Raw genomic sequence first — 14,393 nt, 5'->3', positions numbered from 1 at the left:
TCTGGGCAAGCAAAGGCTCAATTAGAATTAATTTTAGTAAGTCTCTTCAGTTGAGCAAAAACTAATTGCACAGTACATAGAAAAAAATTTAAAACAACGACAGTGATGAAAAAAAATTCCCACACAAGCAATTTTTATTTTTTTTAATCTCATCTACCTTGTCCATCTTGAAGGTGCTATGCATGTAGAAAGATCTGGATTTTGCATAACATAAGAATAAGAGGTTAACTATTCAAATTCTGCTGAGTTTTAGAAAGATTTTATAAATACTGAGCACTATTGACCCTAACAATACTGATCTGCCCTAACAGATACTGAAAAGTTCCCCTGTATTAAGGAGCAGACAGACATTGTCTATGACTCTGAGTCTTCCTCAGTTTGTCTTATTGAAGCTTCCTAAATAGTTAGAAGACTAAATCTTCTTTGCTTATCTAAATTTGGTTTTTGCTTAATTTGCCATATTCTAATTAGCCTCTGATAGAGCAGGAAAATACATCTCACCCATTTAATGTATAGGAAAGTTAATGTTATCTTCATTCACAGATATGCAGGGTGGTGACAAATCAGGTGGAGCCTTTGCTGCTTTCACAACTTCTGGTAAGAGTTTTCTGACTAACACAGGACTGAGGAAAGAAGAAGTCCTGCAGGGAGAAATAGGCTCCCCTGAATGTTCCTTGAAAGGCACAGAAAACAAGAACCAACTGAAATAGGTCATGATCTCCCCAAGCAGATGCATCTCTATATTTAGCAACCACTATTATAGTTGTTGACACCTTAGGAAAGTGTCCTTATCACCACCCCAACTGGGCCCAACTTGTCATCTTCTACTTACGAATTCATGGAGTGACATTGCCCCTCAGAATCACACAATCACAAAATCGTTTCGTTTGGAAAAGACCTTCAAGATCGAGTCCAACCACTAATCCAATACTGTCACTGCTACACCATGTCCCCAAGTGCCACCTCCAGGTGTCTTTGTAATACCTCCAGGGATGGTGACTCCACCACTTCCCTGGACAGACTGCTCCAATGCCTGATCGCCCTTCTGGTGAAGAAACTTTTCCCAATATCCAACCTAAACCTGCCCTGTTGCAAGATGCTGTTTCCTCCAGTGCTGCCACTTGTTACTTGGAAGCAAAGACCAACCCCACCTGTCTACAGCCTCATTTCAGGGTGTTGTAGAGAGTGGTAAGGTCTCTCCTGAGCTCACTTTTCTCCAGGATTTAATTTCCAATGCCTATAAAATGAATTATAAATTACTGAGAATGGCATTGGTAAGTAGCATTTTTACTTGGAGTTGTCCAGACATCTACACATATGGCTTAACCCAGTTTCTTCTGGAATAAGTAATCTTTTCTCCAGAAGTGTACAGATCTTATTTTAAGGCTTTAAAAGCATTTCAGTCTTTGAATATTTACTGAACATTAAACAAATCCTGACGACAAGGGTTGCCTAAAATGTGGAGACTGATAAATGACTGACAGCAAATTAATACGGCATTAATAGGAGACCAAACTGTGAAAGACAGCCAGATCACACTGGGACACAAAGTCTTCACAGAAACAAAAATACCTTTTGCTTTTATATATATTAACATGTATACATATTTATATTTACAACTGCTAATCTCCACAGACCAACGAGCTCCTTCAAAAGGACACCACTTCCCTCACCAGTGCACTGCACTGTCTGCCAGATGCAGCTGGAGCCATTCAGGGGCAGCTCCTTCATCAGCAGGAGCCAAGCCCCTACATTAGAGCTGCTCAGCTTCTAGGAAAAGTCATTAAATCCAGAGTTAAAATGTACTCGGTCATCTCATTATGAAGAAAATTGAAAACTTGTGATGAAAACCACAAATTAATGCAAATAATTCAGCTGGATGTTTCAAATCTGCTCAATATATTTTATTTGAGTATTTTTCTTGAGAAACTATACCCACCAGTAATCTTTTCAGGATCAAGACCTAAGTCAGTATCTTACATTTTGTAGACTCTAGCACCTTCTACAACACAGATGGGCATTAAGGCAAAATTCTGTGTTGTGCTCTGTCTATAAGGTAGGGATATACTGTAAAAAAACCACATTTCACTACAGTAGAAATTTCAAGTTTACTGACTCACCACTAGAGCTAGCTGGGAAAGCAGAAAAAGCTTAGTCTTTCTCTCCCAGGAAAAAAATCCACAAGCACAAACACAAAAAAAGACACTGAATGACCCACTCCATTTTCTTTGCTGTGATTAGGCATTCACCTGTAAGAGAGCAAAATCAGGTCAAGGACTTGAACCTGTGTTTCACCTGTCATGGGCTGGTATTCTGTGGTTCTCTGTTAATTCTGGGCTTTTTTTCCTGTACCAGATAAGGTTCCTTCTGAAAATGAAAAAGCTTTAACAATCAAAGCACTGCTGAGACGCATAAAACCAGACTGTATTGAAAATGCAACCTTTTCTTCAAGAAAAATTCAGTTTTACTAAAAGCAAACAAAAAAAAGAATCCAAGTTAAATTTAGATGCTGCTTTTCACAAACAGCCCACACAGTGGATATTTTCTCCTGATATGCATCAGGTATTAACCTCTCCCTCTATCTTCAGAGATAATTGGAGCCAACTCCTTTGGAAACAAAATGAAATGTGGACAGCTGTTCATTGTAAACATTTAAAGAACATTTTGGATACTAAATTAAACTGCAAATTATATTTTTTATTCCATTATGGAACAAAAGTAAACATTTTAGATAAAGAAGAAAGAGAAGCCTAAATAAGACAGACCAGACAGCCCACGAAAACCTATTTGTGATTAAGACATTCATCTGGAAGATTGGAAACAGAGGACTCAAATTCTGGTTTCAGAGAGGGAGTAAAGGCCACACAGAGTGACAGTGTGGGAAGGAATCACAGCAAAAGCACATGGTGAATATTGAGTGATAGCAAAGACTAGCAGAGAGAGAAGACTCACTATAAGAAACAGAATTCAGATGCTGAAGGAAAAAGCCCCTCACAAATGGGGAGGGACATAAAGGAGATATGTTGGGATGAAAGGTAAAAGATTAAAAAAACAAACAAACTGGTATCTTAGCAGCATATGTAGTACACTCAAATCTCCTCTTGCTAACTCAGCTGAGGTGTTCAAGTGGCTGGGGAAGACAAGGTCAAAGATGAGAATTACTTGCAGAAAGGCAATGGGCAATGACAGGCAGGGCTTTGGCTGTTACTTGTTCTGTGTTTCAGTAATGTTTTCTTGTATGACCATCCAGAGCTGGACTGTCACGCCTGTTACTCAGGCTGTGTGCAGAAATCACAAAAGAAACTTTGTTTCCCAGGCCCCTTATTAACTTGTGACTGGTGATGGCAGCAAACAACTCAACTTTTTCTCTACAGCAAACAGGTACTTGCAGCGAAAGCAAAGGGTCAGGAGCCCTGAGATCAGGGTGCTCTCTGAAATGGCTGGAAGTGAATCTGGTCCTCCAAAAAGTCTCATCAAGAATTGCCTCTTTGAGTCTGCTCTTTGGTTTGCTTCTGGGACAATACTGATCTGGTTTGTTCTTAAGAAATTCCTGCCATGAGCACATTTAGCATTGAAGAAAATGAATGCCATGGCTGGCAATTTTGACTCCCTAATGGTTGATACAAAACCTACTGGAAAACAGTAGTCGTACACGGCATAAAAGGACTTCCCATGAGGACAATTCAGTCTTGAAGGGCTCATTAACAAAAGTTTACCAGTCCCAGTGAGATCAAGGTTCTATCATTTGATCTTTCTGATCCAGGAAATAATAGCTACATAAATTGCTGGGTTTGCACAGTAAAGTTTTAACCAGAAGCAGCTATTCCCTGTTGCTAAATGTGTTTCATGTTAGGCCTAAGAAATGTGCTGGGAAATGCCTTCAGGACTCTCAGTGCTATTTTTATTCTTAGCAAAATATTATAACTTTGATGTGGTAATCAAACTCACAGTAAGTAATATTGACCCATAATGTTTTCAGTAAGATTACCCTTCTCATAGGCAGGTATGTGCATACACACATTGCCCTGACAGAATCTGTACAGAAGCACAGAGCACTCACTACTTTAATTCTGAATGATACTTATTCCTCGTTTTCCTTCATGAGCAGAGGTCGTTCAAATTAGCTGAATCAACACTGATAGAAGCTCTAAGTGAAGTGAAAAGTCTAACAACAATAATTGCCTTAATAAGCATCCTTTTAGAGGAGTAAGGACTTAATGCAAAGAGCGACGATCAGCTAAGAGCACAGAGGCTCTTCTGAGGTATTCAATTTGGGAAGATGATCAGCACACTCAGCAGAAATCCTCTTGGAAGAAGCTTTAGCTCTCATGGATGAGCCTTAATGGTTTTACTCTCAAGACAGGGAGTGTGTGCAGCACTGAACCTCAGCTTTCTGCTTGTGCTGTGCAGAGTTCGTCTTCCTGCTGGTCACTACTTAGAGAACAGGACAGGACAGGTTACAGTACGAGGAGCCCCACAGCTCCAGGATTTACCTGCCCCCACACTACTGCATTTTTTACTAGAATCATTTTAACTCAGAACCACCCATAGGAGATGGCAAAACATTCACACTTGGAATGTGTCTGTGTTAAATGTAAGACATAGGATTGACTGCCAGTAAGAGAAATCCATCTCTTTCCTCCACGTATCCTTACTAGCTCCTGCAACAGGCAATGACATCTTAAACCTATGCCATGCCACCTCAGCCAACCATGAAGGATTTAACATCAGAAGTGGGATGCAATGTGAAATAGTATTGCTAAAGTAAGATCTTGTTGGACAACTGAGTAGCTAATCTACAAAGACAAGAATTCAACAAAATGAATTCTTTTCAGCTAAATGTTTTGTGCAATTCTCCCATATGTCATTTCATGATGGGCCATTTTTCCTTATACTTTTCTCTCTGAGCATGAAGAACTATGGTCAATGCACTGCTGAATTCTCCTCTTAGGAGGTCCGAAAATGTGATCTGACAAGGCAGTGATTGACTGCACCTTATCCATCCAGGCAAAACCAGGGAAGTCCTTCTGAAGGACCGTGGGAGATTGACAGCAACAGTAACATGTTGTCAGTAGAAGAGTACACAAGTCAGAAAAGTTAGTGAGGGTAGCAGGAGAAATTAGGGGCTTCCAGGGTGTCACAGAGACTTCAGCTGTATTTGTACTTGCAGCTTTCCAGACAAAAAACGGGCAGCAGCAGATTGAGGAAACGACAATGTGTCTGTAAGAGGGCTAGGAGGAGGAGTTGCTGTTTCAGAGGCTCATCACTTCAGAAGGTGCTTGTTTTGGGAGAGCTGCACCGCCTGGCAGGGAGGCCCTGGGATGTTCCCGGCTGGCGGAAGAGCGGGAAGAGCGATTCCCATCGCGGTCCTTATGTAACACCGTAACCTCCATCCACAGCCATCTGCTGGGGCCCTTGCGTAAGCAGCCGCGGCCCAGAGACTCCGCCATCAGATGGTAAACTTCCCTAAAATACACGTGCAAAAATCACTACACAAAGACCTAGAAATTCTTTAAGCAGACACAAGTCCCACATTTCACAGATGAATGGTAGTTTGGAAAGGCGGCCTTCAAACTCCTCTGCGTGAGGTGGCTTTCATTTCCTTTCTGATTTACAGCAACTGTGGTTTGCAGAAAGACATGCTGATGAAAACTCCTTGTTGGCTGGGATTGGTATTGCTAGAGATCCCATTTTCTTTCTTCCTTGGGATTTGTACTGACTCAATATAAAAGAAATTGTTCAATTTCATTATTATCCTTCCACAAACATGCAAATTTTAAAGAAGAAGAATGAAACGAGTGGTTTTGAGGTTTGTTTAGAGATTTTTTTTTCCCCCGCTGTCAAAGATACTGCATTTGCCCGATTCCAGCTTCTTTGTAAGAATGTCTACACAGATGCAGCCTGCACAAGCTGAATTCCAGAAGACCATCTATGGCCTAAAAGCCATGGCAAAATCAGACATAACTGAATACTTCAAATAAAAAGTTTTGAAAATAAAAATATTGAGTAACCAGATGCCAACACATTCTTGTCTTCCAGGAGAAGAGATGAACAGAGAAGAATAAGGAACTAATGCTCCTTTAAAACTAATAAAAGGATTTTGGTCAAATTCATATTGAATTTTTCTATTTTTCAAAAAAACCTACCTTTTTAACGTTATTTTAACTAATTCCTAAATAAAGATCTATATGAATTTAGCAAAGGCTGACAAGTAATTTAGAACTGAAATATTAAATAAACTGTAACCCACCCACTAATATTTCCAGAAAGAAAGCCAGAGGGTGTGGGGAGCAGTTGTGCAAATCCACTGGTGGTTTGGTTTTTTTCCTAAAAGGACTGGTAATTCAAAGAAAGTAGAGAAAAAAACACCTCTGTTATTGCACACAAAAGTAATGGAAGCAATTCAGATTAATATTTGGCAACAGCTCTCACACGAGCACACTTTTTTTTCTGTTTTGACTTGAGAAGAGCAACACAAATTTAGCATGAACTCACAATACTCTCTTCCCCATCAGACAAATGAGGATTCCAAACATCCTTACGATTTGCAAAATCTATTTTACTGACAGAGAAAAGAAGAAATTGTAAAAAATTACTCAAAAACATCTATACTGCATATTCTGTACAAATCACTGTTACCTTGTCCATAAAATTAAATATTATAAAGGGGTTTCCGACGAATTTAAATTTTGCTTTTGGGATTGTAAGAAATAACATTATCAAAACTGGCAGTGATTTTCTTTGCCCATGGCATTAGTGACAAATTTGTGACTTCCAATTAATCTCTTTGACTTTAATGTTTCAGGACATCCTGATAACGAACACATTCACACTTCCAGTTATCACTGGTGAACACTTCTACTGAATCTTCGTTAGCGTCGCTCTTCTGGTTTGGAACATTCCATTCCAGTTCTGTAGAATAAAGCCTAAGTTCTTATTTTAAGGAAAAGAAAACAAAACCAGAAACCAAACAGAGATCAAGAAGTTTCATACTATTCACAGAAAGTCAAATTTTACAGCTTCCATATAGCTCAAATTTGAAAACACATCATCTTTTGTTGATCATATGCCAAGGTCTCTACACACCTGATCAGAGAGGAGGGAAAATGTCCCCCATTTCCCCAGGGATATATTTTCTCTATTATTTTACCTTGCTGATGTTTCATATTCCTCAGTCTGTCTCTCATTTGAGGTATCTTTTCTCATGTAAAGTCATTGAAACTTCTGGAGAGAATGTATTACTTTTCCTCTTTATTACAATTTCATTTAAGACAACTCCTTCCTTTCAATAAATTAATCCATCAGGACTAATCTAGGTTAATTTGTGATGCATTTGAGCTGGAGGAACCGCTGTTATACACTTTATAAAGAGACTGCAGTTGAGAGAAATGTCAGACCCACCAGAGAGAGGCTAACAGATCTTCTACTGACTTGTCATTTTTGGGGACTTCTATTGACTGTAGTCACCACATCTGTAGCTCTTAAACCCTGTTTTTACAAGCCAATAAATACCAATAAAATACCACCTTTTGATTATTTCATTTTTGTAAAAGCTTAATATCCTAGAGCAATATTAATATTTCTGTGAACACACAGGTAGTGTGGCACTCTGCCATTAGTCTGATAAGACACCATAAAATGACAGCCACTGTAAAAGAAGACTGATCTACAACCTCTCCCTTCATATGCTTTATCTGAATAAAAAAGTTTTGAACAGATTAAATAATTAATGCAGAGAGGCTTAAAACCTTTTCTTTTTAAGACTAAGTTAAGCCTCAAAATTCAGACTTAGATCTAGATTTCAAAAGTTCTTTCTAAGATTAAATAAGTCCCATGTTAAATCTGTTTAAGAAGGACTTGTCCTCCACAAAACTCAGATATCCACCTCTGGATATCACCCACTCCTAACTGCCCCTATTTCCATGCAACCTTTGAACTATTTCCAGCAGCAAAATCTTCTTTTCTCCTATGTCTTCTAGAAATCAAAAAAGGAGGAAAAAAGCAAATTCAGAAGGAACTTTGACAAATTCAGAAAGGTTAAGTAGACTTGACAAAAAAATTATTCAGGCCCTAGAAAATCAGTCATTCAGTAAGGGGGACAAGTTTCATTTTATGTATTAAAATTATTTGAAAATACATTTTAGAGATATCTCACAATGGTGATGCTTTTTATCCTCTGTTTAATAAAAGTCCATTTGCAAAACACCTTTGTGGTGTTCAGTGCCGTGGCACAGACTTCAAAGCCAACTCTGCTTAAAGCAGGAGGCTGAACTTCCTGAGTTCTCCAGACTTCTCTTTCAACATGAATTATCCTATGACCTGACATATGCAAAACTAGATAGGAGAAATAAACAATCAAATGAAGTTCCTAAGATTTTTGGTGATTTTCTCGGTGGGTTTTTTTTTTATTTTTTATTTTTTTGAGGATGTTAGTGGGGGTCTTGGGGCTTTGAATACATTTTTGGAATGACATTTTTTTCATTTTTAACCTAGCTATAGTTGTTTTTCTTATCTACAGCCCCAGTCTTCCAGAAGAGGGAGTTTGATCCCTTGTTACAGAAAGAGGTAATCTACGAATGAGCAACTGCAGGTTCCAGATATGACACTTGCAGGTTTCTCTTTGATGAGATTCAAAGAGAAACATGTGTACCATGTTGTCACAGGTTAAAGTGTTGTAAGACCACAGGCTGTAGCTCACTCAGTAGGAAGAAGACTTTTGACATTTGAAAAAGCCAGTTTAACAAACCTGAGGCACAGCAACATGGAAACCAAGAAGTAAAAAGAAAGAAAAAAAAAAAAAATCAAAGTTGAAACAAAGCATTTTAACGAAGCATAAAATTGAGACATTTTGGCCTAAGTTTTGTCTGGAAGCTGCAAAATCTTGAAATTCTCCAAGCAGGGATGCTAAACAAACCCTGCTTCCAGTGGCTGGTTCACACTGATCACACTGGCTTATGTGTGAAGTATCATCAGATCACAGGAGAAAGAAATTACGTGATGGGGTTGACTGCAACAGCAGAAGCATGGCTTGTGTTTAAGCTTTCCAGCCCACTTTTATTCTTCTAGGAGACAATGCATTTATTCTGCAAAAAGGATTGGATAACATTCCCAAAATTTGATAGGAGATCCCTCTTTATTCAAGCTTTTGAGTCAAATGGGACAACTTGAATGTTGATATGATAAGTATAAAATTAATACCAAACATTACAAAATTGAAATACACATTTTGCATAGGAAAGTAGCTTTCAGTGCTAAGAACAATATGCTTGTAGCTGAAATGGAGCAATTTGGTAAAATGAGGTAATGGGATAAGCTCATTTTCAATGCCTTGTTCCCCACTTTGGAATATGTCCACAGAACAGTCAAAGCCTTAAAGGTTTTACTTTGCCTCAGAATAAAAGCAGATTAAAAGAACTATCAGCGGCCCACATGCAACTTACCTTTCAGGACTCATTGGGCCAGGCAGGTCTACTCCAGAACACTATAAGGGATAGTACAGGAGTACATTTCTACAATCTATGTCGTAAGTAAGTTCCCAATCCTTATTTTTTCCAATGCTAGGGCTACAGAAAAATAACTTGTGCGTAAAGTTGTATTAAGGTTGCACTTAAAATGCTGAAAATATAAGTACTCTACCATTGCTGATAGCTGTATTTATAGAGTAGTTAGACCAGACAAAGAAAGCTGAAGTAACGTTCTAAATATACTCCTGTCCCTGTTCTTTTTTGTCCCATTATTACTTCATATAATGGAGAAGATGACTGAGAGAGTGTTCAGGGAGGTTTGCAGTGTTTACATGGCTGCCAGGTTTCCTCCTCTAGAGGGGACTGTGAGCCTGGGTGGCTTTGCCATGCAGCCTTTTTCCCTTATTAATTTTGTAAGGTTCCCAAGTGTCTGAGGCTCCCACGGTTTAGGCAAGTTTCTCTCATATACCAAGATTACCAAACTTCTCAAGCTACTTGTGCTTGGATTTTTTTGGATTCCTTTTTAACAACTTTCTCTCATAGCCAGAAAACCTTGTTAAGAGTAGAGATATTAAGGGAAGTGGAAGCTGTTCCTGTGATGCTTAAAGGTCCAGTCAAAGAGCCTGAGCCTGGAGTGTTTTGATATTGGTCTGTGTGTGTTGTACATTTATTTTTCTTACGACATTAATCCTGTCTTTGAGCTGAAGGAAGGTAACAGGTGGTAGATCTGACTGCAAAAAGCCATGGATGCCAATTCAGGAACTCTGAAACACCATCAGGTAGTTTCAAGAATGCTTCCTGAAAACAGAATCTTAAATACCTTAACCAGTTTGTTGAATTAAACTACATGTACATGATCTAGCATGCATTAATCTATATTAAGTATTACATAATTTGTATTAATATCTGTGATGTAAAGTCAAGACCTGCCTAACATATATCTAGAATGAGGTAAGAAGCTGGTGTTAGAAATATTGCAGAGCCATAACACACTATTTTTCATGATGCAAATAATATGCAGATAATAGCTATGCTGAACAAGCTTGGTTTGTTTTAGCAGGCTATTTAAAAAAACATTGTAAGAGGACAAGAACCAAAAAAATCAAGATGCTTTGGCCCGTGTACATAATTAACAATTTTATAACAAAATCATTGCTATTTACCAAGTGACTGGTGCAGATTCACTTCCCAGCCACGGCAAGAGTGTATTCTGAAAATACAACCTGTGGTATCACAGGCAAGGTAAGACAAAAACATTGCTGCAATATTTCATGCATGTAAACTTCAAATGAGCTACATGTTAGCTGGTGTGCCATCAGCAGCAAATTCCCTACCAGAGCACCCTAAGCAATCCCATAAAACTCAAATGAGCTGGACTTGTTCATAAAGCTTGACTGACTCCAGCCAGTGCTGGCTATGTGCAGCCCAGACAAAGGAGCTCTCATCTCATTTTCCAGTTTTTGGAAATTTAGTGTTGCATCTTAAAAATTGCTTCTTTCTGAAGCCACCTCCAAATTCACCTTTCAGCCATTCTCTTTCCAGTCCAAACACATCCAACCACAAACCTAAGTTTTGGCAGTGTAAACCCAGAGCCTTTGAAGATGATAATACTGTGCTTGACTACTGTGTCAAATACTTTTTACACTCCTCAAGTTGTGCAAATAACAAACATTTCTGCCACTGAGTGCTACTTATCAGTGTGGTATTAATTTTTTTTCTCTCTCCAGAAGGAAGATAACTACATTACTGACTCCAGAATAAAAGGTTGTCACTGTCCAGCTGCAGCAGAAAGTTCAATTATCTTCTTTCCAGGCTCAACATCCTTAGAACAAGTGCATGTGCACACACATACACAGAGATACATCACATTATGCCAACACACAGAAATGGACCCAAACTGGACCTGTCTTTTTCTCTTTTGAAAACAGTCAAAGCTCAAATAGAAGTTAAATTTCAAAACTGACTAGAAATGTACCTAACTCATGTTAACCTTCTTCATTCAAACCAAAAGAGAGGCTCCTTCTGGGCCATGGGTGTGTCCAGTGGATCCATGACAATGTCAAGTCAAAGCCCCCCTCTCCTTACATACTCCAAATAACTTTGAAAGAAAACCTCAATAAATTTTTTAAAAAACCTGATGTTTTCAGAAGGTGTAAAAAGGATGTTTCAGCAGAACTTGGCTCACTGAGTATGATCACGTGGCTGAAAAGTGCTCTGGAAACAATAAAGCCAGAACTTAACTGGAGTAAGCATCTCCTAATAAAGAGAAGACCAACACAAAGAAAGAAACAACAATACTGTCTGCACCAGATAAACACTATGGGGCTTTTGGCCTTGTTAGATGCAGCTGAACCTGGGAGCCTTTTTGGGGCTTTGTGATGTATCTGCATGGATTTTACCTCTGCTCTCGAGAGAGTAAAGCCAGAGTCCCCTGTGGAAAACAGGTCAGACAGGTACCACCCTGTCCTGTTGTTTATCAACTGTCCTTTGCCAGACTTTTAGGATACAAGCTACTTTTTTCTTTGACATATAGTGACACATGCACATAAAACTTGGCTGAGGTAAAAGCTGCCTGCTCACTACAAGCTCTGCACTTTACCATTAAAGGTCAAGCTAAGGGGAAAATCAACCAAACACAAAAGCAAACTGTAATGGGAGCTCCACGACACAGAGAACTACAAAGCAACAGGTGCCATTGGAAACAGGTTTTCACATGGAAAAGCACAAGAAAATAAATTAAAAAGCACAAAGACTAGAAAAACAAGCATTGTTCTTCAAAAAAACAAAAGAAAACAAATTTAATTTTAAAGAGCACCCAAAACCAGAAGACTTAATATGTTACAGTTCCAGGTATATGAACAAAACCAAGAGACTGGATATGACCCTTTGTTGTACGTCACTTCATTTAAAAATGCAAAATAAGCATAATTAAATTGATTCACCTTCAAAAAACTCATCTTGGATAATATTTTTTGACATTTTATTGGTCAAGAAAATTTAGAAAGGGAAACAGTGGAGTAGGAGAAGATATATGCAACGTTTTTCTGAAATGTACAGATGTACATTTGTAATGGGCAGTGTACTAGAAAGTTACTTTGTCTCCACATTATTACCTGAAAGTACACCTCTGTTATTTATTACTTGCAAAAATAGACAACAAATCACTCGTCAAAGTGAAAAATAATTAACTCTCATGTAAACTGATATAAAGTATTTCCAAGGAGATTATAATCTCTTCAGTGCCACACAACGTGCATTTATTTCCTTTTGAAGGAACCACTTTGCACTCTGTACAGGGCTTCCTTTTGTATTATTTTATTTGTAGTTGAGTCAAAAGTAGAGAAACACAAATGCTTTGGCTCTAAGCAGGGCCAGTATTATTCCAGAGCCTAAGGAATCACGTCCCCTGCTGGAGCAGCAGATGTGTTAGAAGAGCAGAGACTGGACAATGTGGTTTTATCCTGCCAAGGAGAGCATCGCTGTTGTTAGCACACAGCTGCAGTGCCCGTGGCACGGACTGACTGACTACAGGCAAAGGGTCATCTCACATGGCAAGAGCAGCCTCCAGCATGGATTGAAAAGAGAAGAAAAACATTTGACGTACTTGGATCTGACAAGATTGAGTCGGTTTTCGGCAAAAATTGGTCACAGCGGACTCCTTGGTAGCCCTCTTTGCACCTGAGAAAAAGGGGATAAATGACAAACATACGCATGCGGTAGTAAAAGGTTAATTTTAAGGTACCAAATCCACCCTGCCAACACTGCAAGGGACTCACATGCCTACAATATTCAAGTTATTTCGGCTATAATGGGGCTATGGTTATTACAGGAACACGACAGAAGCAGGTAAAATACTTTGTATTCCGGAAAAAAAGTTCCCTTCAATCCTTTTGATTATTTTAGAAACTATGAAAGTAAACATTGTTTTAGCATAACCATTATTTTAAATATCAATTCAGTGAAACAACCAAAGGAAAAAAACCTGTATAAAATACACATATTTGCAAATAAAATTATCTCTTTAGGTAACATAGCACTTTATAAAGCTTCCATACCACACAAACCATAAGACAGACAACTTATCTTTGGCTGTCTGAAAAAGCAGGGAACAGTTAGGTAGCCATTAATTTTAATACCAGTCTATACTGTGCTTAAAAGACAAAATGATAAACATCATCAGGCATTGTTTGCAAGCAGGAAGTTTCAGATGCCTGTGAGATTAGATTTTAAAGCACATAAACCAGAATAGCCTCCTGCCTCAACAAATGAGAACTGGCTTTGACTGAGATGGTAATACTATTATTTATCTTGAAGCCTTACTTTGAAGAAATTCCATTTACTGCTTTTGAACTGTTCTCAGAAGTCTCATTTCAACTAAGTGTATCAGAATCAGATCTTTAATTATTTATTCGTCAAGCAGTTTTTCAGAGGAAAGTGATGGACACTTTAATTATAAATGATAGCAACAGGGATTCCTTATCTCCCAAAGCTCTTGCACATCACATAAGCAATATGCTCAAATCAGCATCACCACCTTTCATTAGGGTTGACAACTGCAGCTTGAGTGATGTGATAATGTCAGGAGAAGAAGTTATCTGCTCCTTCACAATGTTTTTACTCAGGCTTCCTCTAAATGTTGCCTTTTAATATGCTTTTGGTTTAATAAATTAATGGTTCAATGAGAAGTGCATCTCACCAGCATTGACTAAGGGATCAGTAAGAACATTTGTGAGAAAATATGTAAATTATGTTTCCATCAGACCTAAAAATGTAGTAAAATTCTACAGTAAGAAAAAGATTCAAAATCCCCATACATAATAATGTTTCAAAACCTCCCTTTTGGCTTTTATCCCTGATGGATATGATGGATATGAGGTACTACTTCAGCTTCCTCCCAGTACTCGCCTATCTAGAAAATAACTGACTTGA

General features: G+C 38.4%; 1 protein-coding gene across 3 annotated transcripts in view; it reads right to left on the bottom strand.

The window, feature by feature from the left end:
- Positions 1-14,393, bottom strand: part of NRG3 (neuregulin 3) — a 395,272-nt gene that overhangs the window by 84,883 nt on the left and 295,996 nt on the right. For all 3 annotated transcript variants that reach the window (XM_086899838.1, XM_086899837.1, XM_086899839.1), the window contains exon 3: positions 13,069-13,142. In XM_086899838.1, coding sequence (XP_086755964.1) covers positions 13,069-13,142 — 74 coding nt within the window. The remainder of the gene's footprint in view (positions 1-13,068; positions 13,143-14,393) is intronic.

This window comes from Cyanistes caeruleus, chromosome 8 (genome assembly GCF_971803275.1).
Source record: "Cyanistes caeruleus chromosome 8, bCyaCae1.hap1.1, whole genome shotgun sequence".
NCBI lineage: Eukaryota > Metazoa > Chordata > Aves > Passeriformes > Paridae > Cyanistes > Cyanistes caeruleus.
Note: the sequence above shows the minus strand (reverse complement) of the source record. Positions and strands in the feature narration are given on the sequence as shown.